At 47.8% G+C, this 25,999-nt stretch overlaps 1 protein-coding gene across 1 annotated transcript in view; it reads right to left on the bottom strand.

The window, feature by feature from the left end:
* Positions 1–892: 892 nt before the first annotated feature.
* Positions 893–25,999, bottom strand: part of DPP7 (dipeptidyl peptidase 7) — a 25,594-nt gene continuing 487 nt past the window's right edge. Inside the window, exons 2-13 of the mRNA XM_009290655.2 lie at positions 25,809–25,950; positions 21,667–21,806; positions 20,749–20,912; positions 18,730–18,865; positions 15,748–15,829; positions 13,754–13,920; positions 12,474–12,534; positions 4,231–4,349; positions 3,991–4,147; positions 3,603–3,667; positions 2,206–2,276; positions 893–1,675 (exon numbers count right to left, since the gene is read on the bottom strand). Coding sequence (XP_009288930.1) covers positions 1,534–1,675; positions 2,206–2,276; positions 3,603–3,667; positions 3,991–4,147; positions 4,231–4,349; positions 12,474–12,534; positions 13,754–13,920; positions 15,748–15,829; positions 18,730–18,865; positions 20,749–20,912; positions 21,667–21,806; positions 25,809–25,950 — 1,446 coding nt within the window. The 3' untranslated portion in view covers positions 893–1,533. The remainder of the gene's footprint in view (positions 1,676–2,205; positions 2,277–3,602; positions 3,668–3,990; positions 4,148–4,230; positions 4,350–12,473; positions 12,535–13,753; positions 13,921–15,747; positions 15,830–18,729; positions 18,866–20,748; positions 20,913–21,666; positions 21,807–25,808; positions 25,951–25,999) is intronic.

Raw genomic sequence — 25,999 nt, 5'->3', positions numbered from 1 at the left:
GAGCACGGAGAGTGAATACCAGATTCTAGCATCTCAGTAAGGCTGGAAGTGGCAGCGTTGTATAAGCCATAGTTTCAGCAACAAACCTGAAGCCTGACTTCAGTGTGAGCAAAAGGGACGTTGACAGCTCTTAGCAGAGATGTAGAGGTTTTCGTCAGCACAAACAGAGAAGATACGGGTCTTATTGAGGATGTAGTTCCACTAACAGTCTTAAAGCGTTTTTCTTTGGGGGCTGGAGTTTGACTAATCGGGTCTTCCATATGTTGTCCTTCATTTGTACGTATCTGAAAGATCTGATAAATGGACTTCATCTGTTCCTGCTCTTCCCCCACTCCTCACCTGGGGGTGGGGGCAGAAGCTTTGGCCGTTTGTGTTTAAGAACAGGGAAGAGATAAGCGGGTTGTATGCAAAAAACCCTTTTGTCAGCACCCAAATATTGTGAAATAACATTGCGACATCGTAGCTCTGGGAACCAATCGTCCGGTGATGGCAGGGAGGACCCAGCAGTGCAAATACTTAACACAAAGCCTTGTGTTTGAGCAATGTAACAGAAGCTGAAGCAATGCCATGACTTTGCCTGTATAAGTAATGTAAACCTTTGATGACCCGGGAGGCTTCTCCACTAACTCATAAAATCATTGTAAATGGATCAACTGAGGCAGCCAATTGATTACCGGGATTTAATATTTTTGCAATTATGCTAGTATTTATTGGTGCATAGTAATTCCAGTAGGTAAGAATCTACCTGTTTATGTGCAAAGATGAGTTTACTCCACCTGGGAAGGTGAGAAGTATCCTTTTTTATCTTCTTTGGTTATACTACCAAGCCATGAAATTATATCATACACTTTAATAAACTTGTAATTTATTTTAAAAAGATCTGAAGATGTCTCAAGTGGAAGTGTGCTTTACTGGTCACTAATACAGAACTCTTGAGTGACAGCAGTACACACCGGGATTACTTTGTGTAAATCTTCAGCTCAACAACTGGAGATCTCTTGTGCAAGTTAAAAACAAGAACAAACAAAAAACCCAAACGCACAGCACTGGATGAGGCTGACAGTCTTTTTTTTATATAACTGGTCACTAGTGGAGTCCCCCGTGAACCTGTGTAAGTAATGACCATACCTCTGCTTTTCCACTCGTCACCTAATATTTACATTTTGCCTAAAAATAATTTAGCTTCAACCTTAAGGTGCTTCCTGCAACCATACTGTTCAGGACAGTGATGGTTCTTGGGCCTTCCAGGCAAGCTTTTATTATTTCCACTACTTATAATGCCTTCTCATTCTGAGCAGGTGAGCATGAAACCCACACAATGTGGTTTTGGCTTCAGTCAGGGATTTGGCCTTTTGCTTTTCTTTTGATGCTTGGTTGAGGGCAGGTGGGACAGTTCAGAAAGGTGAATTTCTACTGTCATGGCAGAGGAGATAACACTTTCAAACAGCACAGGCACAGCTCAGCAGGCTGCTGTCTTTTTGTATCCTGATGGCAGCCTCACACCCCTGCCGGAGGCTGTGGGGATGGATGTATTCACAGCCATCCGCCCGCTGAAGCTCCCGAGCGCTTCTCCTGTGCTCTTTCCATCCCTGCAGATTTCACCCAGCCGTTGATGATGCTTGCCTCGAGCTTGCGCACCTCTGTGACGGATGGGGGGTCAGCTGGATTGTGTCCTCTAGAGAAAGCAGAGCAGCGTGAGCTAGTCAGTGGGCAGCAGTTCTTTGCCTCTTGCACGGGGAAAGCCAAGCCAGGGAACTGAAGGACAGAGATTATCTGGTTTTACTTCATATTTATGTCCTGGAAAACAAGTTACAGTGTCACACCCACCAGGAGAATGGGAGGCTGGCTTGAGAGCCCTGGGCTCTCCGAGCCTGAAGGCTGATGGCTAATGCCAAGAGATGCTGGACTACTTCACATGACTGATCGCTACAGGCCACCACACGCTTGTGCCAATCCCTGTGCAAGAACAGGTTCTAATGAAAGTACGTGAGCTCAGTGCTGAGTTCTGCACAGCCCGGCTTCCCTGCAGGCTGCAAGAGCCCTGTACTGGGTATGAAGATTGCTCTTCCACAGTTACGCTGCAACAGTCTGGTATCCAGTCCTCTTTAAGTAAAGTATCTCCTGGTTCTTTGGACTGTGGCTAGCTAAGATCAAACACCCAGGGCAGTAGGATCTTTGTCAGCCAAAGGAGAGTTCAGTACTTACCGGAGATCTAGGTGATGAGCACCTCCTTTAATGGTCAATGCAATTAGTGAAGGACTGAGGCTGCTATTTATCTGGAAGGAGAAGGAGCAGAGACAAACTCTCACCAAGTTACTGGGCAGAACCGGACATCAGTTCTGAAAACTGGAAGAATCATAGAATCATAGAATCATAGAATCATTGAGGTTGGAAAGGACCTCTAAGATCATCGAGTCCAACCGTCAACCCAACACCCCCATGCCCACTAAACCATGTCCCTAAGCACCTCATCTACACGTCTTTTAAATACCTCCAGGGATGGGGACTCCACCACTTCCCTGGGCAGCCTGTTCCAATGTTTCACCACTCTTTCAGTAAAGAAATTTTTCCTTACATCCAATCTAAACCTCCCCTGCCGCAACTTGAGGCCATTTCCTCTCGTCCTATCACTTGTTACTTCGGAGAAAAGACCAACACCCACCTCGCTACAACCTCCTTTCAGGTAGTTGTAGAGAGCGATGAGGTCTCCCCTCAGCCTCCTTTTCTCCAGGCTAAACCACCCCAGTTCCCTCAGCCGCTCCTCATAAGACTTGTTCTCCAGACCCCTCACCAGCCTCGTTGCCCTTCTCTGGACACGCTCCAGCACAGAAGACAAGCTGGGCAGGACTGAGGAAAAGCATGGGAAGAAATCCTTGGTACGGCTGATACTATGTGCATGGCTAACAGTCCTAATGTGCCAAATCAGCTGTCTCAAATGAAGTGAAGGCTTCCCCCAAGATGAAACTGTCAGCCTATTCCAGTACAGGAGGTTTGAACTAACAGGCTCCTTTGGGTCCATGCACCTAAGCAGCCTGTTCCTCTTGCAGCTGGGATTGCCAAGCCAGCCTAAACAAGGAACTCCTGCATTACAATCAGGAGCTCAACTAACTCAAAATCCAGTTCTGGGTCATTTTTGTTTTTAAATTTTAAACTAGAGCTCTGCCACCACTCTGAAGTTTTGTTGAACCTAAGCCAAAATATGCCCTGGTTCCAGCTGCTGCTTACAGCAACCGCTTGGTCTCACAAAGTGTGCTGAGACTGGAGTCAGCAAGGAGCGCTTGCTGTAAGCGCTGAGACCAAGTCTCAACACAGAAACACAATGGGTTGTGATTCAGACCCTGGGTGTTGGGTAAGGTCCTGCTGTGTCTGCACTGGTGAAGCCACCTTTGCTGCATCAGTGTTCCTGGTTAATGCACACTATTCAATGTGTCCATCATTAATGTCCTGAGGCTCCTGAATGGTTCAGCATAAAACAGCCACTTGCAGAAATTCAAATGGGGTAAAGATGAATTGCCAGTGCTGCTTTGAAAGTGAGAGGGAGGCGGTGTATCACCTGGAAAGGCTGCGCTCTGTGCTTGGTGTGCAGAAGTGCACATGCTTACCCCACCTCCAGCCCATGGGTCCAAGTCTCCATTTGAAAAAATGATGTTGCTTGCACTTTTCAGGTCTGAAATTCAGAGAGATGACATTTGAGAGACCTCCTTCATGCCCATTTACCCAAATGTGTTTGGCTACTGCAGCAAACGTGGCCAAGAACAGAAAACACAGGAGAATAAACCAAATTCTTGGCAATTTTTAGGTTTTCCACTTCTGTCTCAAAGAGGTACAGAAAGGTTTGTTTGGCTCAAGTTAGCACAAGACTGTGACTTTCTGCCAAGACTTCTTAGTGCGCTGTGTCTGTCCCCACGGAGCTCAGCTGGGCGGGGGGGGGGGATGACAGGCAGACTACTACAGGGTAATGCAAAGGGACAAGCAGCCAGCACAACTCACCTCCTCCCCAAAAGTTTGTCCGCAGCCAGTGTGCTCGTGGCCTCACGTGCCATTTGCGCCAACAGTACTGCTCTCGCATGGCCTCTGTGAAGGGCATCTCGGGAAACATGTCTGTCATGTTGTTGCTGTTGAAAGTTAAGTTGATCTCGGTGCAAACCTAAGAGAGGTACAAGAGCTGCCATGGGGCCAGGGGATAACCAGGGCAGCAGCTGAAACCTGTTGGTGTCTCCAACACCTTACCTGGTAGTCCCAGGCCTCAGCGTCTGAGCCGATGCCGCAGCCCGTGGGGTCAGCGCAAGACTGGTACAGCTGGTATATGTCGTAACACTGTGCCGAGCCGGAGGAGTTGTAAAACACCCCTGCCAGGTGGGAACACAGCACAAAGTCAACCTGTCAGCACCTCTCTGCTGTCTCGCCCACTGCCTCCTGCACAAGCCTCACGGCCAAGACCAAGCAGAGGGGTAGCTATCCTAGCTGGGCAAGTGTGTAAGGCTGGGGCAGAGCTAGCAGGGTCTGCACCAGTGTTAGGTTATGATCCCAACTTTATGCCAAAGCTTTCACATGGTCTCAAGACTGGCTGCATAATACCCTTTGCTTCTGCTGTATCCACAGGGAGGAAGAGGCTCCCAGGTGCTCTGCTGTCTCTGCTCGTGCCAAAAGGCAAGTGACTGGCTCACTAGTCCTTGGGAGAGCCCTAGCCTCCAATCCCTAACGTGCCCAGGAGCAGGCTGTGTACAGGACGTTAGCTGAATGCTTCAAACTGAACAGGACACAACTGCTGAGACCTTCCCACCCCCTCCCTGAAAGTAGCTGTCGTCTGAATGCATCAAATTTAGTCAGAGGGCCAAGGGTGGCACGTCACAGACAGGATTTTGTTTGACTGTTGTTCAAGAAGGAAAGACAGCATGTGCAGACTTGCCCAGATGAAAGAGCACCTGACCAGGCGCCGCAGCGAAGCATAGCTGGGGAGCTGCAGAAGAATGAGCTGCTTTTTGTGTGGATGGGTAGTTACCAGATAGCGAGGAGAAGGAATGCGGCTATGCTGGTGGCCGTCCGCTGCTGCCAGTGTCACAGCCCACAGGCAAAACCCACAAACACTGTGGGTTTTGTGCAACAACCAGCACCAACAGCTCCATTTGCAAACGGTCCCACACAGCTCCACAAGGCACACGGCACTCTGCGCCTGCAAAGCACTGGGCAGAGGCCACTGAAGAGGGAGGCTGCTGCAGCCACTGCCTTTTGGATGGCTCTGTGGCGTGGGCAGCACAGCCTCAGCTCCCTTGAAGCATGAAACCACTGGTTCAGCTGCAGAAGACTGCCCAGGAGATACACTGAATGTATGCAGCAAAGAGTCCTGGGGCTGCTCCAGGGCTACACACCTTTCAGAGCAATGCTGCTCAGCTCGCAGGCCAGCACAGCAAGGCTCATGTCAGACACCTACCTGGCTAAACTCCTGGAAGGGCTCAGCAGCCTTCGCTCACAGAGTGCACTGTGCGATGTGACACTGGAGGCAGAAGGGGTTTGCTTTCCAGCCCACAAGATCATTTTAGCATCAGCAAGTAATTACTGCAAGATCCTGTTTGTTGGAAACTTGACAAGAGTGGGGAGCCTGGATAGTAACGTCCAGCTGAAAGCCGTCAGTGCTGCCGGGCTGAGGAATGTTCTCAACTTCATTTACTCCAACAAACTAGACCTCTCATTACAGAATATCGAGGAGACCTTCAAAGCCGCAGAAACCCTCCTGGTTCGGGAGGTGATCAAGCTGTGCTTTCGCTTTCTGGAGGGTTGCTTGAACTGTGAGAACTGCATGGATGTTCTTAACATTGCTAAAAAACTTGGCCCAGCAGAGCTGAGACAGAAAGCCATGTGCTACGTAGGGCAGCATTGCAAACAGATCCTGGCTGATCCTCAGTGCTTGAAAGACCTGGACCGAGGAACCCTTTGTGAAATTTTAGACAGGACTGACACCGAGGGATACAGCGAGCTGGAGCTGTTCAGAGCCACTGTGAGCTGGCTGCAGCACGACCGCATGCGGCTGAAAGATGCAGCAGATATTTTAAAGCGCATAAGATTCCCTCTCATTCCTTTACAGGATCTGCAGAGATATGTCCAGGAAACGCCTCTTATGAGGCTGGATTCAGGCTGCCACAGGTACCTGCAGGAGGCTCTGAATTACCACTCCCAGCTGTATGCTCAGCCAGTCATGCAGACCCAGAGCACGAGCCTCCGCTCCAGTTCCACCATGCTGCTTGTTGCCGGTGGCAGAACCGCCGACAACTGCGTGTGCAGAGAGATGTGGGCTGCAGACCAGAGCTGCAGCACCTGGCACAAGGTCGGGGACCTCTGTGTGCCAGTGTACAACCACTGTGTCGCCATTATCAATGACTTCCTCTTTGTCATTGGGGGACAGTGCAAATTTGATCCCATGGGAAAGCAGCCATCAAATGAGGTAAGACACAGGAAACCTTTAGCCTTGGAAAAATGGCTGGGTGAGGAAGGGAGGGAGGGAGTTATTCCTCTTTCCCACCACAGATCTCCCACCTCTACGTATTTCTTAGCGCCCTGTGCAGTACTGAAAGCCCTTGGGAATACAGCTTTCAAACTCTCTGGGAAGCAATCAGGTCCTGCCCTGGTCTCACCTTGCTCTTACTGTAAATTGTCATCCTAATCTGTACAACTTCCACAGCACAGGTTCAGCCAGGTCCACATCAGTCAATCAAGCAACCCCATGAATGCTACCCCTGTCTCCATTGCTGCTGCCTTGGGACTTGGGCTCGGGAGGCATGGTTAAAGCCTACCATTTCATTTGAGAACTGTTCCTTCCTTGGTTTTGCCCTTGAAAGGCAAATATGCTTTAGTTCTCAGGACCTTCCCCTTCTACCTGGAGAGTAAAAAGACTTGTGCAAGATTTTATGTTCTCCTAGATGGCTTCAGTGAGCTTGCTGGAAAAAACAGCATGTTTTTCTTTCCCATGCTCCCAGCGGGCTTATTTCAGCATTGTACTTAGTTCAGCAGTGCCACTGCAAACAGCAACTCTCTTCCACTGCCTTGAACGCAGGAGGCAGCTCAGCAGCAGCGGAGCAGAGGATGCTGAAGCAGCAGGGGCACGGCACTAGCTGCTGGGCTACAGCCCAAGCCTAGCACTCACCGCATGTGGTTCTGCAGATACTACCTTTGCTCAATGACCTGGGCTTTCTAACCAGGACTGACAAAACAAGCTTGGGGAGGTATTTACTGCTGAACAAGATGCAAGTGGAAGCCCAGCCTTAGCAGAGGTGCTGTGCCCCTGTGGTGATGCCACCAGGGATGAGGGGAAGGGAAGCCGCTCCTGCCTCCTCCTGGGCGAAAGCAGCAGGCAAAGCTCAGCTGCTTTCTTTACTACACACTCAAAAAGTAGCAGAGATGCAAAATGTGCTTGTTTAAATCTCACTGAAACCGTTTTCAGCTGACACATGCTAGCTGGTGTTTGAAACAAAGGTATTTCATTAAGCCAATGTGTTTCACCTCCTGCTTGCTGCAAGCTAAGAGCACAACCTGTTCCTAGACCCTCACAGAAAGGCGATAACTGAGCCTCCAGCTCCACTGGGGAGGTACTGCTGTATCAGCTGCCTGGCACTGGAAGTTGAGCCTGTCCAGGTCTGAATACAAAACCTTCCTCAGCCCAGGGAAGACGTTTATCGGCTCTTGAAGCCACAGGAGACGCAAACCAGCCACCTGCCTTCTGCTAACCATCACCCATCTGCTTATCCTTATCCTAGGTTTTCCGATTTGATCCCCGCGACACTTCGTGGCTCCAGGTCGCCAGCATGCTGGAGAGGCGGACACGCTTCCACGCGGATGTACTGTCTGATTGCATCTTCGCCGTGGGTGGTGGGACACTGCTGGGGACCCTCACCCGCACCATGGAATTGTACCAGCCCGCTGACAACAAGTGGGAGTTTGCAGCTCCTTTCCCCACGCCTATTGCTGATCACGCAGGCACAACCCACAAGGGAATCCTCTATATTTCAGGTGATAGAGCTAGTAGAAAGCAGCATATTTTCATACAGTTTCGTTGATTTTTGCTGGCATCTTAATGTCACAGTCTAAGCCTGCACCCACACCAGTAACACCCACAGCTCCAGTATCCTTTTCCTGCTGTGTTAGCACAGCCTCACTGCCCTCCTGAATGGCAAGAATTATTTTCTTTCCAAGACATTAAAGGTAACGTTATCTGCTTGCAATCCACACCCCTGCTCACCTTTGACCTTGCTATCCTGGCTAAATCCCAAGGCTTTGCTGTCTGAAAAGGTAAACCAGGAGCAGGCTGCCATAGTGTTGGGGATGGGATTAAACCCTGGTATTGATCTGAATGGAAGATGTGGGACTAACCCTACTGCGCTGCTTTGATAATCTGTACAAAAAGAAGTATAATGCAGGCTCTTACCCACTGAGCCTGTACAGCTCTTGCCCTACAAGGGATCCTCAGTCTTTACAGGGATCTTTGGTAGATGGTGCAGGATGTTTAACAATGAAACAGCATGGGTTTAAACACTTCAGGAAATTGTTGTAGGATCTTTAGCTTTTGTAGCTACTAATTTGGACTTGAAAGATAATCTTTGGTTTGTCCTAGGAAAAGCACTGTCTGGTTTGTGTTACAGCCTCTGCAGTTAAAAGTCCTGGGCCCATCTGCCATCACTGTAGGCTCCCTGCTTCGTAAACCAGTTACGGCCAGCTGGGATCACTGTAACGATCTAGTCTGGATTAACTTCAATTGCAGAGTTGCAATGAAGGGCACTTCTCTGTGATGGACTGTACACCCGAGGCCCCAAGGGCAGGGAAGGCAGCACACGGGCTGTCCTACCCAGACGTGTACCCCACTGACAGCAGGGCTCCTGCGCTGGCAGCGCAGATGTCTGGAGAGGAAGGATAATGGTTCAGCTGGGGGAATGGCTGAGGCTCAGGTTTAGGTCCCTGCTTTGACTCAGCTGGCCCACGGTGCCACAGGCAGCTCATTTAACCTCTGTTGGTCTCGATTCCTACCAGAGAGCAAGGACAAAATTGTCTCACAGAGCTTCAAACATACCGTAGTGATCTAGGCTGGATAACACCATACCCCTTGGGTATAAGATCTTACCTACCTATAGCATTCATTTCTTTCTAAACTAGTGGGGTAACTGCAAATTTGATTTGGCCAGCCTACAGCCCTGCCCAAGCAAACTGAAAAATTAAGAGCATTACTTCGGTACAAGATTTAAACACAAGCTCCTTGCAGACAAAGCATCCACGCACAGAAAGCATCAAAGCTCAGGTGAGCTGGGGCTTATGGCCAACCTGAAATATCATCTTCCTTGTTTGCAAAGACTCTCTGCAGGCTGGAATTCAACAGGCAGGCACCTGGAGGCATTTACCCTTCCCTTAGCAGCACCTTCCTTCTGCAAGGAGCTTTTTATAATGCACCCCTGAAATACACAAGTGAGCGCCTAGTAAAGAGAAAAAGTTGACAATAGCACTGGCAGATTGGCTCTGACCTGTTGAAGATCCAAAGTTCAAACAGCTTTGAACACTTTTCTTTCAAACCACCATTTTGTGACTGTGCGTGCTGGAAGCAGATTCCCTAATTAAAGCTGTTCCTGGTTACTCCTGAAATACTCCAAGAGCTTTATTCAAAAATCTTTTGTGGAAAACTATTTACAAAAAGAACTGGAACTGGTTTGTTTGGGTTTTTTTTCCTCTTTAAAATACCTAAGAAGCTCAGGTTTTAAATTTCACACTGCATCAGCTCTGCAGAATGGTGTGAAATTTTAAACCTAAGCTTCTTAGGTATTTTAAAGGAAAAAAATGAGCTCTGCTGATATTTGCAGAAGGTTTGCTGGATGTCAGAGAGGATGATGGATAGATTTTCAAGACTTCTGCTTTCCTTCTAGGGGGCTTTTCTGGGGGTAAAACCTTACGAGACACTTACAGCTACCTCCCTCGCCTCCGACGCTGGATTGGCAACAGTGCCATGGCTTTTACCCGCTGTGATCACGGGATGGCTACAGTCAGGGACAAGATCTTTTGCATTGGAGGAAGGACACTAAAAGGAGTAAGTTCATTTGCTCTTATAATCCTAAATCTGATCCAAAATGGGGTCTCTGTATTGCTAGGCCCTGACTGTTTTATTCCGACAGGTTGACCAGTAACTTCATTATTTTTGGTCTCTTAGTGGACTGGCACAGTTGCAAGTCAGGCCAATAAGCTTATGAAAAGGTGCCTGCCACTACAATCGTGTGCTTTAGAAGCTGCCCTGTTGTCACACTCTATTTGCTAGAGTACAAAGGCTGTTTAAAGCATTTTTTTAAATAGAGAAAACATACGGTGGAGGCGCAGCCTGCTAACACAGGAAAACCTAAGCGTAAAACTGGTCATGTACCTGCCCCAAACACACTGACCACCTGATTTTCCTTGTTCGAGCTGAGAGGGGGCAAAACACTGGCAGATGGGAAGAGGAATGCACTGTGGTGAGGACACTAGCCTAGATTTTAGGAAAGGTGGGCTCAAGTCCTGGAATGCAAATGAAGTCTCTTCAAACCTGGATTTCCCATCTGTGAAAGAAGAGGGAAAGCACTGCCCAGCCTTCTGGGGAGAAACCTGACAGGGACTGAAAGTCTCACTCTAGGAGAATCCCATTCCCTGAAGCCAAGAGAACTGAGTTTTCAAAGATCATTCAGCAATTCCCAGTCGAAAGTGTAAAGGCTCAGGGCCTGGCCCCACTTTACTGTAATGGGTAAGGTTTCTTTGGAAGGAATGCGGGCGTAGAGTACTTAATTGTTCACTGAGGAGGGGATAGAAATCTATAAAGAGAAACCCCACATCAAGGCTGACATCAAATTCCTCCAGATGACACAAACTCAGTTATTGTCCACAATTCAATGCAATATAGCCCTCTTTAGATGATTTCCTTTGTAATGTGTTAAATGTCTGGACAGCAGGCAGGACTTGGGCTATGCCAGTTCCAGCAGGTCCCTGTGGCACCTTGCTCAGCTCGCTCCTCTGATTTTCCAAGAAGAACAAAGCTCCTTTAAAGCCATGCCATACTGGTATTTTATTCAGCTTCTTTTGAGGCTCTGATTGCTAAATACGGATCGAAAACCTGTCACCTTGAGCCCCATGGTATTCAAATAGATGTTGAGACACTGGTTTCCTTTATCATGAACCAAGCGAGCATGACGTGACAGTGATGCCCACTCGAGGCGTGGTACGAAGGGTGAGTGTTGGTCTGGTTCTTTGCAGGCGGAGGAATGGATTCACGTCAACGAGACGGAGTATTATTGTCCTGTAAGCAATCAGTGGACAACGCTAACGCTATCCCCATTCAACTGCTGCCAGTTCAGCATCACAGCCCACGAGTCTACGCTCTACCTCGCAGGAGGTGGGTCGCTGCAGCACATGCAGAAAGAAGACAGTGTTTTCCTGTATGACACAGAGGGGCGGGTATGGAAGAAAGCTAGTCCCCTGCCTAAAGCTCTGGTGGATCATGCCTCTTGCATGATTAAACTGTCCCAAGTGAATGCAGCTGGTGAGATAGGGAGAGGCACAAAGTGCTTCCCCACAGGCAGGAGGAAGAAATCTACCCTCAGCTTGTTCATCACAAAGAAACAAGAGTCCCACTGTGCCTCAGAAAAGAAGTAGGATGTGAATACGTCAAGCAGATCTGACAGTGTTTGCCAAGACATTAGTATTTTAACAACTCTTCTAGTTGCCAGCCAAACATCTTTAGCAGTGATTTGGAATTGGTATGTTTCTGATTTGGTGCTATCATGGTGACGTGCATAATTTGCAAGAAAAAGAATTACTTCCCAATCCTACTAAGCTGCATTAAACCCATAAGAATTCCTGAAATCATTTTTTTGTCATTCAGAACTTGTTTTTCTGAATAATGATCAATGTAGAACTTATTTTTAATGAGCAACTTGAGAGATTTTATGAGGAAGTCATCAAAAGAGCTTTGAATTCTAACAGTTTTCTTACAAACACTGCTGGCTGACAAATTAAGTACTCACAGAGATAAATATACATGATGTAATTAAGACTGTCTTGCCACTGGATTAAGGCCTTAGGGCACTGTGACGACCACCTTGTCCTCAACAAGCAGACCAGAAAACTTCTTTCAGTGAACGTGCATTAAACCTGTGACTGCTTGAGCCAGAGTATGGGTAAACTTTTAGAAAAGAACCAAGGACCTTAGAAGTCCACATCCCATGGACAGTCAACAGGCTAAGGGGCTGCAACAGCTGAAAAACCTGACGAGGATAAGTTTGGAAAGGTGAGAGGACGAACCCATGGGCCACCATGGGACATCCCAATGGACAAAGCCAATACGGGGCAAAATGTCCCAGGGGGAGATCGGAGTCATATCAGCTCCCAAGATACACAACCCGCACAACCCAACGGTTCTACATACAGGTGCTTCTAGAAAACAGGGTGTTAAATAAAAGACCAAGCTGATACTATTAACTCACCAACAAGAGCAGCCAGGCCTTGAATTGGGTCTGTGTGGGCAAGGATTTGTTCACAGCCAACCTGGATGAGACACATTACAGGCAAATTGCAGACAGGACAGCTAACAGTCTCTGCTCCGCGGAAGGGCTAAGCTGGAAGATTCATTAAAATTATCGCTTACACATTTTATGGTTCAGCAGCTTTCCAAGGGCCTAATGCAAGGGTTTTGGGGTTTTTTTCCTCCCTTCTAGCAACAAAATACATAGAAACAAGGAGACAGGGCTAGGACAAACAGCTCCTTTACCAAGTTAAGCAGCTGTGCAGAGGCCACAGTGATACACCACAGTTCCTTCCTCCTACAATCAGAATATTTTAATGCCCTTCTCAAGGGGGGGTAGAATAATTATTTCCATTTTACAGGTTGTTAAACAGACCCTAGAAGGGAACTGGATGCCAAGCGGAGCCAGAGACAGCATCTCCTGAGTCCCAGTACAGCGTAGCCTGTATGACCTCTTGCACAGTATGCCTTTTGCTCCATGTAGGACTCGAACCATAAATGCCACAAGGCCAGAGGCAAATAAAGCCCCATCGGCATGGTGTGCTGGAGTGCAGCAGAGAAGCTGACAGCACACCAGAAGAAACCAAGAATTGCAACAGCAACTGGTGATCTGGATCAAAGCTAGGACCTTTCAAAAGCTGCTGGTGTCTGAGAAGTCTTTGTAACCCCCTGAGAACCAGCCCCTTTCCCACCCTTTGCCATCCCCAGCTCTCTTGAAAGTTTACAGGTTTTCCAGTTCCCACAGCAGCAGACTTTTCTCTGCGCTATACTCTGAGGTATGTCATCTTCCTGGGTGATACTTAGAAAGGAGCCTGATCTTTAGATCTCCATCCTTACCCACCAAGAAGAATACATCTATGAAAGTGTGTTGAAGTGGGCTATAACAAAATTACATTTTTTTTAAAAGCTACAGGTTTTTAGTGTTTAAAAGCTGAAGTCAACAAGCTTGCACAGGCCTTTGTGTCTAAGGTAAAGGCAGAGCAGGGTAGCAGTGGCTCCAGCAAACCCTCCCTGACGAGCCTTACGGCGGTGCATTTCAAACACAGCAGTCACTGTGACAGAGAAGTTTAAAATGTGTAGATTTACTGTCAGAGTAAATGGCTGCAACATCCACCACTACCTCCCCATCACCATCACTGATGGTGTGTGCCTGACAGTGTCCCAGGCTGGGCAGCCCCCTGCACTCCAGTCACCGAGATGCACATCAGAAACCACGACTCTGACCCGCGTCCTGGTACTCACCTTCACTGGATTGGCAGGGAGGTGACCCATGAAATCGGTTTTGTAAGGGTAGTCCATCATGGCCATCATGGTGAAGGCATTTCTAGCAAACCCAAAAAGCTGGTAAACATCCTCCTTGTTAGAGATCTTATTGCATGTGGCCATTTTGCTGCTGATTTCATCGTAGGCTGCAGAAGGAAGGAAAATGAAAGGCACAAACTTCAATAGAGGAAAATAATACCAGGCTTCAGCATCTTGTTTCATTCAGGAATAAGGCGATGCCGTAACACACAGAGGAGGTTTCTAGTGGGAAGGACACATTACGTCTAAATTTACACACACGTGGATGTTCAGGCACAGCCTTCCTGTGCAGCTTCACGACCCCGCATGGCCCACAGCCCACGCTGTGCCCCTCGCGGAGCCACCGACATCTCCCTGGGGAGCCCAGAGGAATCAGCACCCAGTGAGACAGAAGCAGTCTCGGCTGGCACAGTGAGAAGAGCAGCTTGGTATGAGCCTGTCCTCGCCGATGCCCTGCCTGGCTGCCTCCTCCTCGCCCCCACAGGCTCCCTCCCCAGGGTCTGCTGTGCCCTGCAGGGCAGTCTCCCCAGGCAAGCTCTCATGCAGGAGAGCAGGGTACAGCGTACAGGTCCCAGTGGGATTCAACAGCTGGAAGAACTCAGGGGGGAAAGTCTCCCCAGGCAAGCTCTCATGCAGGAGAGCAGGGTACAGCGTACAGGTCCCAGTGGGATTCAACAGCTGGAAGAACTGTCAGGGGGGAAAAAAAAAATAAAAGAGCTCCTTGGGAGCTGTGTGCATTTGCAGTAAGAACTGCCAAGTGAGAATAGTCCTCACAAAGAACTCCTGAGAAGTGCCTTCAAACTTCAATGTGATGCAGAGAGGTCAGCTGGAGTCAAGAAATCCGTCTTTGAAGAGATTGCTTCAAGATGCACTCATATACCTTTGCATTTCTGCTGGGGAAAGCTGCTCCTTTCATTTTCATCCTCCACATTTTAGAGTCGCAGTTCCTGTCTGTCCCCTTCATAGTCTACAAATGCCCACCAGAGCCCGTCTGTCTTTACTTGGAAACCCAAGGCCTGCGACCTGCCTCTGGATACTCACTTGAGAGCCTAAACCTTAAATATGACCACCTTATATACCCCACTGCAGTAAGTGTGGCCCCAGGCAGACCTCGAGGACCATGGCTATTTAATGGTAACATTTTTCCTGCTGTGATCCAAAGCTAAATGGGGTTTTGGACCCCCGGCTCCTCTGGGCAATTCCAGGACCAGGTCCTGCAGCAAGGCAGCGACAGCAGCCGTCGGAAGCACACAGCCCTTGATGTGCAGCACCACAGACCAAGCCAAGCCTTGAGACAGACCAAGAACCCACTACAGCTGTTCCAACACCATGCAGGGCTCCCAGGAGATGCTGCATTGGCCCACGATATCTGCTCTGGCCTACTTGGGAGACATTGCAGAGTCTTCACCAGTGTCTGTCCTTGGCTTCACCTAACTGTCCAAGGCTGGAGATGAAAGAGATGGCGACGGCTGCTTCAAGACCCAGATTGCCTTCCGAACATTTCTCAGATATGTCCAGTGAGCTGAGCCACGCAGTTGTCACACCCACCTGAACAGTTCTCAACAGTGTGGGTGTTGAGGACAAGTATCTGGTGAAACACAAGGTTTTACCAGCATAAAATGCAGGTGTTTTGCACCTGCAGGTGTTTCTGCACTTTGATGCAGAAAAGACAGTTTCATTAACACTGTGCAAGCCCCCACATAGGTGCTTTCATTTTGGTGTCAGTTACTAATTTTAATGCTAACTGAAACTGTTCATTAAATCAAAAATCAATCATGCAAGCAGAAAGAGACAGCCAGGTGGGCATTTGCACTGGTTTAGCTGAACCAGTTGAAGACCTAGCTGACGTAAAACTGAATCAACTTTTTTCCACACGGCTGGGACTGCCTGCTGGCTGCCCTTGGGAAGCCATCTGCAGGGCCACCTCTCCTTACCTCCACTCAGGCACAGATCCTTAATCTGCTGGAAGGCTTTGCGGACAGCTGTGACGCAGCCTGGGCTGGACTTCTGAAAATCCTGAAGGGAGAGAAAAGACACAGGATTACGGTTGCACAGAGGAGATACCTGTGGAGGCTGCACTGGGAAGAACTGCCAGAAGTACCAGGAGATGACAGGAGTTAGTGACCCACTGGTCAGAACCTCATCTACGTCTCCAGGAGTCACGACACCGGTGCTTCTGTCTTGTCCTCCAGACAATCAGCACATCCCAGCAGAAGTCAACAGTCTGCACAGCTCAGACCAAGCAGCAACTGTTTCACCAGGTCTTGCTGGGACAAGCTGTTAGACAAAAGACTTTACACTTAATGGAGCCATTACTGAACACGAAGCAGTGAGAGGAGACACGTGCCTTGGCCATGGGCAAGACACATGGGAAGAGGGTGCCAGGCTGCTAGGCCTACAAGTTTTTTGTTGTTTTTTTTTAAACACACAATAGAGTTCTTCCAACTGCACTTTGTCTATGAGAAGGAGCCATGGAGAAGTCAGTTATGCATGGGGGGCAGAGCACTGGTTTGGGAACCAAGACCTGCTTTTCTTCTTAAGCCTGCCAGTGCCCTGCCAGATGACCAAGAAGGCCATGTCCTTTTTCTTGGGAAAAACATTTCTGATCCTGAAAAAGCACTTTAAGGTATGTTTGAAGAGCTGTGCCTGGTTATGCTGGTGGAACAAGTTGTTTCTGTCACTGAAGGCTCTAGCAACCCGAACTGTTTCTCTTCTGTCAGCTTGAGATCTGCTGGCAACCAGTGTTTTGTAATAATAACTATTAGGGCTCTTTTAAGGTCCCTTTACCCTGCTAGAGCAATGGTTAAGTAACCACAAATCACTAGCTGTGCATTTTTCTTACAAAGACCCAGCCTCAACTAAAAGTAGATTTGGGACCTTTCTTTTATTCCTAACTCTGCCTTTGTCTGATAGTTATGCTTAGAGAAACCACTATGGGGTTTTCCACAGTTTACCTGGGCATCCCTTTAGGGGTTCCAAATCTTCTGAATGTGCTTATTGATCTTCATCTACTAATGGCTGTAATTGGAGTGTGGGGACGGATCGGCCTGGGACAGAGGAGCAGGTCTGCTCTGGCTGCTGTGACGGCTGAGCTCCCCACTAGGCAATGCTGGACTGCTGCAGCGCACTGCGTGGCACGCTAAGGAGCCACCACCCATTCCAGTTCTCCCCCGCAGACCCTTACGGACCTGGGAACAGTTCAGCTGAGCCGTCGCAGAGGCAGGAGGCATTACAGCCACTCCAAGGAAAGCTGTTCCCCCTCCAGGCTGCCAGCTTTACTCTTTTGAATCACACCTAATTCAGGTGACCTAAGCTGATGGCCTGAACAGCCCCTGCAGCAGTAACCTTACGGGAAGCATGCACATGACTGTATGTGTAGTATTCACACAGGGGCTTTCTGCCCGGCTGCAGGCAGGGCAGTTGGCACATATAACCTAGTCTGGTGCAAATGCCTTATGCAAAACCAACTTTCTGCCCTTTGCTCACTTCCCCTGTGAGCTGGAGGCTTATGAAGCGAGCTGGGAAAGATCAGTAAAAGTCACAAAGAAAGCTGCTTTGAGACAATGTACTCTGACTCACGGGAAGAGAGAGCTCCAGCAACGATTCATGAAAGGTTTGTGCCTTCATTAGTATTAACAGCTCTCAGGGGTGTTCTCTCACTAAGAGCAATTGAATTCAGATTTCAGATGCACAGATTGCTTTTATGCAAACACACTGAAGGTGGAAGGAATTACTTTGAAAACAACACAAAGTGCTTGCTTAGGATCTCAGCCCAGAGGTCGGCTTACCGCTGCAGAGAGAATATATTTTAAAGTGAATTGGAAAGTTTTTTCACATAAAAAGGTCAAAGCCCTAATTTCAGGGGTGTGTAATGACTCACTGCATATTCACAGCTGAAGCAAGAAAGAGCTATTAGCTGAACAGGGCTTCTGAGAAGGAATTAGCTTCAACCAGGGAATAATTCCCACTCTAAGGCCTGTTAGATGACTAAGTGGTATTATGTTTTTTGTTTTATAATGTGTAATTTTAAGACAAGATGTCTTTTATTCTCTTATGCACTTAGAGTTTCAAATGCTATTGTGTTTATTTTCATCTGATAGTCTCTTCTTTACACTTACTAGTAATGCTATCTGTCCTGTAAGTCTCTGCATTGAAATAAGGTTTTCATATATGTAAACGAGCAAAAAGACCACAAGTTTCACACACAGGTAGCTCATGCAAAGCCATCTGTGTCACCCAGATCTAGAAATTTGTGTGGAAAAAGAGGCAAAACAGATACCATCACAAGATTTCAGTACTACCAGGTAGTGCATTTCTTTCCTTATAAACTAAATGTAAGTCAGTTCTAAGCAATACCACCTTCCTATGTGTCCTATGTCCTCAAAATGTGAAAGCCACATTTAAATTTTGCTTTTAAGTGAACCCAGGACACCTTGCATATTTTTAGTTAGTGAAATGAAGATTTCCAAGCTCTTCATTGAAATGCAACCATCTTGGGACGAAGGACCTGCTGTGAATCATTGATATCAATGCAAAATACAGCATTTTGGGAGAGGATTTGAAGAATAAATTATCCAAAGGGGGTTCAGCCAGGCACAAAGGAAAACTTTCAGGCTGTAATATGGTCAAGTCACTAGGAATGGGAAAGTGAATCCTTGGTGGTACTAAAGGTGCTGGAACCGAGTTGTGCTGCTCATGAGAGCAGCACCTTTGGGCCCTGAGCTGCCACAGCTAAGGCAGTGCTCAGCCATCACATCTGCAGCTGCTGCTTTTCCTTGCGGGTTCCCATTTAATTGCATTCTCTGCCCAGCACTGACGCTGTGAAGACAGATGTCTGTTTAAACACATGGAAAAGGAAAAAAATCCAGCCTTCTTAAAGGAAGAAAATAATGCTCCTGGAAAGAGATGCTACTTACTGCTGTTACATCTCTGAAGAACTGGGTGGGGTCTCCAAGCCCAGCCACAGACAGCAGAGGAGCACTGGCAGCTAATGCTCCAGCCACAATGTTTGGGTATTTCATCCTCATGTAAGCACTCAGCATTCCTCCATAGCTGCCACAGGAGAAACAAGAGAGTTATTTCCTTTAACAGACAGCTTATAACATAGTAACTCAAAAGTTCAGGCCAGCAGTCACAGGCTCACCTAACCCAAGGTGACAAGAAGCTTATGGATATCCAGTAGATGCCATCCTCATGTAAAAAGATCCAGTTATGGTCAATGAGCAGCACACAATGTGTTCTTACTGGCCTTTCCCCAAACGCTCACACCAACTCCGGTGGGAACACAGCAGCCCAGTTTTCTTCTGCAGCCAAATGTAAATCCTGCCTCCACATTTAACTCTGCACCATCCTGAGTGTGTCCTGACAGCTTCAGTGCAGAACCAAGTGGGGCTCAAGTGAAGCCATCACTGTTCAATGCGGGAAGGAGACACATTTTGCATACAGGATTATAAAGACTAGCTAGGCTCTTAGCAAAGGACACTACAGAATATGCAGCCCTCTCTAGTGCTGGGAAGTGGAGAGTATTCTCCCTGGGCATCCCAAATAACAGCTGCATAGATGATCAGCACAGATATAGGGAAGGGGAGACATTAACAAATACCACAATAAAACTCAAAGCCACCTTGGTAGCTTCAGTGCCAGGGCCACCATCTGCAGATATATCAAGGGTTGCTAGATAAACGCAAGGTGACAAAAGTTATTCATATGCCGATGTTTGTGGAGTTACTCTGAGGTCACTTCTCGTGGTGGCAAATGACATCCCCAAAACGCAAGTAACACCTGGTCTAACTCCAAGCTTGCAGGTATTCAAGTCTCCCTCGCCACCATGTCAAGTGGCTGGAGTAAATACCATTCCCACATCACCCATGTGTAAAGCAATATGCATTTCTCTAACCCTGGTCTTGGAAACAGGCATCAGCTGAAACCTGCCACAAGTTATTTCAGGTTAAAGTTTGGCAAAGTTATAAGCAACAGAGAGGGTTTTTTTTTCTCCCATGGGAAATGCTGCGCTGCTCCAACACTGCCGTATTTCAGTATTCTTCACATGGGTTTAGTGCTGTTCAGGGCTGCTGCAGACTGAACTCTGATTTACACACGGAGCTGTAGTCTAACATGCAGCCCAGCTAGCAGGTCTTGCTGAATCCCTCTCCCACCTCCCCACCCCAGAACAGCTCCTGGCCCTTTCTACTGCCTACTGATAGTCCCTGATAGTCCCAGTACAAACACCCCTGAGATCAACAGTCCAGCCACCACCACAGTGAGCTGAAAGCTTAATGATAACTGTCTGGTCAAATGCTTGTTAGCTCTGCAACTGAATTAGAAGCCCTGTACTTGGTGGAAGCCTTTTAAAGGGAAGCATCCCTCTACTACAAGCGTGGAGAGCCATTCAAGAGACAAGGACATTGCATCAACACAGCTGCAACAGAGCAAGCACTTTGGGGAAGGACTTCTGCTAGGAAGCGAGGAGCAACGAAGCAGCAGGTTGCAGAGCAGAATTATAAAGGAGCCTACAATGAAAATGGCTGGATGTTGTTTAAAGAGGCTGTGTTTAATAAAAGCTGGGTGGCCTCTGGAAAGAATATTTTACCAGTTATTAGTTTTCTGTATTTCCAATGTAAAATGTTCTTATCTTGTAGGAGGAATTTCCCATTTTCTGCAGTTCTGGCTGACTCATACATTGAAGATGCCTAGAAACATCCAGTCAGTGGTGCTTCTCCAAAGCAATCACAAATCGAGACTAATTCTTGATGGGAGAGCTGATTGAGACCTGGTGATGAGCTCTTGGGAGCTCAGGCACAGGCGCATCTGCTCTCTATCGCATAGCTTAAAGCTCTGCCTTTAGAACTGCTTGGGAGCCAAACAGATCTATGAGAACAGCGTGACTGTGGCTGGGAAAGGATGCAGAGAAGGGAAGGAGCACACACAACCTTTACCTGCCTCCAAAAGCAATGACAGGGCAGTCTGCAGCACCATACTGCTGCTTAAGCTCAGTAATTAGCACTGCATAGTCAGCGAGGGCTTGTTCCACAGTAAGCAGACCAGTCTTCTTCAGCTGTGTTGACTCAAGTCCAAATGGAAGAGACTTCCCATAGTACCTCTGAAAGGAAAGAGATATGCTGAGGAAGTGCTGGTGTCAAGGTCTGGGTCTTCTCTGTTCTCACTATAGAACTGGGATAAGTGTGCACAAACGGGAAGCGATAACAGAGCACGTGGTGTCCTCTAACTTGTTCATAACTGAGGAAGTGCCTTGTCTCCTGCATCTGATAAACAGAGACCTTCAGGATGTATCCTGTAGAGGATGGACAGTCCATGATGTAGCTCACTTCAGTGGGTGCCGAGTGGGCGCTCATCATGCATCTCTCTCCTGAAATCCCCAACTAGAAAAGGGAACAGGGTAATCTCTTCATGCATAAGTTGTGGAATGGTAGATTTAATAGAATGGTGTGCCTAGGGAAAGGTTGGCTTGGGACTTCACAGGCTAGAGAGATTAAATATTATACAAACAAAATAACTCTCTAGTCCAGTGTGGAGTTCAAGGCCTGTGGAAACTACGTACAAAAGCACTGGTCTAAAGCAAATACACGATGGCATAGGTTTTACTGAAACAGTAGTCTGTATCCTGGATTGCTGGTAGGCATAGTAAAAAAAATTCAGAAGCCATGGTTAAGTAAAGAAGAGCTGCTACCGTGAGGAGAACGCTTACAGCAGGTATACCTCAGCTTCATGGCAAGAGATGATATTATTTTTCCGGACCTGTAGAAAGCTGAATTCAGTAATACTGAACAGAACAAGACTCTATAGTATGCATAACGACTGAAATACTCACTATGCATAATGACTAATATACTCACATGCTCAGCAAAAATCACAAGTGCTTGCTCTTCCTCTGCTAATTCAAATATGAAATCAGAGTTCTGAGCAAAAGTCCAGATGTCACCTTCATTGCCAGTATAGAAAAAGATGGGTCCAAATCCTTTCTTCCAGAACTTTGCTGAGTGAGACAATTGACAGAAGCAAATTAAAAAAACTCAAAAAACATGAGCATGAAATGACTCTACTTTTGGTGAGTTTGGGCAGGAGCTTAACAAGGAAGAGATCTGGGAACAGGCTGATCCCTGAGACCTGAGCTGGGGAATAAAGGTGTTAGAAAGTCCAGCCTACAGAAATCTCTCATTTGAGCGGGGGTAAATAAGAGCTTCCATGAGATCAACGCATGGCCTGGAACTTCCACTTCTGCCTGAAAATCCCTAAAATCTCAGTTCTGCAAGGCATTTGGAAACAGCAGCCCCCCAAAACAGCGATTTCCCATTTATATACCCTTTTCAGCCCAACTCATCCCAAAACATTTGCACAGATCACTTTTCCCACAAAACAGATGTTAGGGAATTGCCTGCATCTTTCTGCTGCTCCTGCTGTGATGATAACGTAGAGCCAAGCTGTAAATCACATATAGAACTGTTTGGGTAGGAAGGGACCTTCAAAGATCATCCAGTTCAACCCCCCTTCCGTAGGCAGGGACATCTTCCACTAGATCAGGTTGCTCAAAGCCCTGTCCAGCCTCACTTCGAACACTTCCAGGGATGGGGCATCCACAGCTTCTCTGGGCAACATGGTCCAGTATCTCACCATCCTCACAATAAAACATTTCTTCCTTATGTCCAATCCAAATCCACCCTCTTTCAGTTTAAAACCCTTGCCCCTTGTCCTGTCACTGCAGGCCCTGGTAAAAAGTCTCTCTCCATCTTTCTTATAAGCTCCCTTTATATATTGAAAGGCCGCAATAAGGTCTCCCCGGAGCCTTCTCTTCTCTGGGCTGAACAACCCCAACTCTCTCAGCCTCTCTCCATAGCAGAGATGTTCCAGCCCTCTGACCATTTTCATGGCCCTCCTCTGGACCCGTGCTGACAGGTCCATGCCTTTCTTGCACAGGGGACCCCAGAGCTGGAGGCAGTGCTCCATGTGCGGCCTCACCAGAACAGAGTAGAGGGGCAGAATCACCTCCCTCGACCTGCTGGCCACGCTTCTTGTGATGCAGCCCAGGATATGCTGCTGGTATATGTAATATATGTAACACACACACACACATATATATATATCTCATGATATATTATAAATGTGATGATCCTGCTGGCCACGCTTCTTGTGATGCAGCCCAGGATATGCTGCTGGTATATGTAATATATGTAACACACACACACACACACATATATATATCTCATGATATATTATATATATGTGATGATATACGAAGACGATGTGCTTCATCCTCTCATCTGTTTATAACTGAAGGCAAATTGAGACTGGCAGGACAAGCTCACCCATGATGTCAATACTTGCTTGTCTAACACACAGTTGCTTTAATGCCTGCTGACTTTAACAAACATTTGATTTTAACTTAGTCTTAAATTGCACAGGAATTAAGAGGGATAATAAATAGCTTTCTTCAACAGCAGACCTCAGACCATCAGTTAAGTGTTGATTTCAACACATTGCCACATCACTCCAACAGCGGTTGTCCCATGGACACCGCTGCAACATGACACATGAGGCCGTTTCCATTAACGGAATGGCCTGAATGTAATTCTTGGCATTCTCAACACAGACTACCCAAAGCAGGATTTGGCTTGGAAATGGGTTTGAAACCTTTAGTTAGCGAAACTGCTACTCTTTGTTAACAAAGAGGCTGATTCTCTTTCTGTGTTGCATTCGCTTTGGGTATCAGATAGGAAACTGAAGTGCTATCTTTACTCTGGCTTTTCTTCTGATATGCTTCATGGCTCCTGGAGTAAACAACCATTCACGGGAGCCAAAACCAAACCAGACAGGTTGCTTAAAGAGGTGTTTATTTTTAGATTGAAATCCTGGGGAACTGCCAGCTAACCTCAAGACAGTCAGATGCCTGGTTGTGACATAATAGTCTCCTTCAAGTTCTCGCTGATAATCTGAAACGTCTCGTATTGCACAAGAAGCAGTAGAGGGGAAAGGAACTACTCACAGGAATGTTGAGTAAGAAACTATTTGTAAACCAGCAGAACTGCAATGTTAATATTTTGTTTCTCACAAATATTATTCAGCTCTGCCTGAAACATAACACTTTAAAAAGAAAACAAATAAAAGTCATGCAATGCTTTAAACCAGGTGATCCCAAAGTTCTGTTCAAAAAGGGCCACTTAATTAGTGAAATTTCAGCCTTGGGTGTGCTATCAAAATTCACTGGTGGTGTTCCTGTATCTTTGGGCTGAACTGATCCATGAATTCATGCTTGGTGAAACATATATGACTGGGTGCAGGTGCTGAATAAGCTGCAGAGTAACAGATGACATGAAGACGGTGAGATGCTGCATACCAAGCCCCATATGCAGGCAGCCTGTGAGGCAGCAGCAGGCAGGCCCCAGGCTGGGCAGCGCTGCCTCCAGGCAGCACTCTGGGCTGGTGCTGTTCACAGCTCCACCTTTGTTCTCTCCCTCTAAATCCTTCCCTGATTCCTCCAAGCAGGCAGGATTGAAAAACCTGTGACACTGGTTGCTGAAATTGCTGTCTTTTTAGTCACACGCCGTTTAGAAAAGCCTCCTCTCTCTTACTGCCTGTTGCACAAAGATAACTCATTATTTGGCTAGAAAGGAAGACACTGCTGGCTCCTTGCTGGAAGCCCTCATTGTTCAGCATGGCTTAAGCTATCTAAGGTTGCAGGGTTTTAAATAAAGCAAAACACCGACCCAAGAGGAGTTGTCTTCACTTGTAAGAATGATGGGTACAGAGTGCAACATTTGGGTCACTATTTGCTTTTCCTGCTGCATTCAGAGCACCGAGTTGCACTTGTAAGAGATGCTGTGCACAAGTATGCCAGGCACAAGTCTAAACTGGGAGAGGAGTGGCTGGGGAGCAGCCCTGCAGAAAGGGATCCGGGGGTGCCGGTTGACAGCAGGCTCAGTGTGAGTCAGCAGTGTGCCCAGGCAGCCCAGACGGCAAACCGCATTCTGGGGGGCATCAAACACAGTACAACCAGCTGGTCAAAAGAGGTGATTATCCCGCTGTATTCAGCATTGGTGCAGCCTCACCTGGAGTACTGTGTGCAGTTCTGGGCCCCACCATATGAGAAGGATGTGAAGGTCCTTTGAATGCATCCAGAGGCAGGCAACAAAGCTGGTGAAGGGCTGGAGGGCATGTCCTCTGAGGAACAGCTGAGGACTTTGGGCTTGTCTAGTTTGGAGAAAAGGAGGCTGAGGGGCGACCTCAAACACTGTACCAGCTACTAGAAAAGAAATTAACTCTATCCCTGCCGAAACCAGGACAAGAGGGAGGTGCTGATCTCTTCTCCCTGGTATCCAGTGACAGGACGCGTAGGAATGGTTCAAAGCTGCATTAGGGGAGGTTTAGACTGGACATGAGGAAGCATTTCTTTACCGAGAGGATGGTCAAACACTGGAACAGGCTTCCTGGAGAGGTGGTCGATGCCCCAAGCCTGTCAGTGTTTAAGAGGCATTTGGACAATGCCCTTAACAACACGATTTAACTTGGTCAGCCCTGAATTGGTCAGGCAGTTGGACTAGATGATCATTGTAGGTCCCTTCCAACTGAACAATTCTATTCTATTCTAGTCTAATTGCTCACTGAAGACACACATGCACAGAGCCAGCCCTGGTGCAAGCCTAACGCAGCTGCTGCTTCTAGTCTGCTCTTGCTCCAGAGAGGCCAATTCCCAGACTGGCACCCCACACCTCATGGCCAGAATGACAAATTGAAGGGAAGGAGAGTAGGATATGGACAATGCCGGGGGGAACGACTGGCTCACGAAGGGCTGTCACTCAGCTCAAACTGACTCCTGGCTGCTCAGCACAGCTCTCTGAGCACCAAACGGAGAGGCTCAATGCCTCAGTGCAGGAGCGGTTAAAGCTTAGGCAGACAGAAATTCAGCCCTGAGCCATAGCAAGGCCCTGCCACGGCCATGCCGGAGCCAGAGCAGCTGGGCCGCAGCACACCTCCCGGGACCTACCTGAGACCAGGTACCGCTGCGGGAAGGTCTCGTTGCCACAGGTCTCGAAGCTGAAGTGGTCCCGCACCTGCTGGAAGAGCCGCTCCTCCAGGCCGGGCCCCGCTGCCCGGGCAGCTGGAGGGGGGACCGTCAGCGCCGGGGAAACAGACAACCGGCACCGCCACCCGACCCGGCCCGGTCCGGCCCGGCCC

The sequence above is a fragment of the Aptenodytes forsteri genome, unplaced genomic scaffold, assembly GCF_000699145.1.
Source record: "Aptenodytes forsteri isolate BGI_AS27 unplaced genomic scaffold, ASM69914v1 Scaffold494, whole genome shotgun sequence".
In the NCBI taxonomy this organism is placed as follows: Eukaryota; Metazoa; Chordata; class Aves; order Sphenisciformes; family Spheniscidae; genus Aptenodytes; species Aptenodytes forsteri.
Note: the sequence above shows the minus strand (reverse complement) of the source record. Positions and strands in the feature narration are given on the sequence as shown.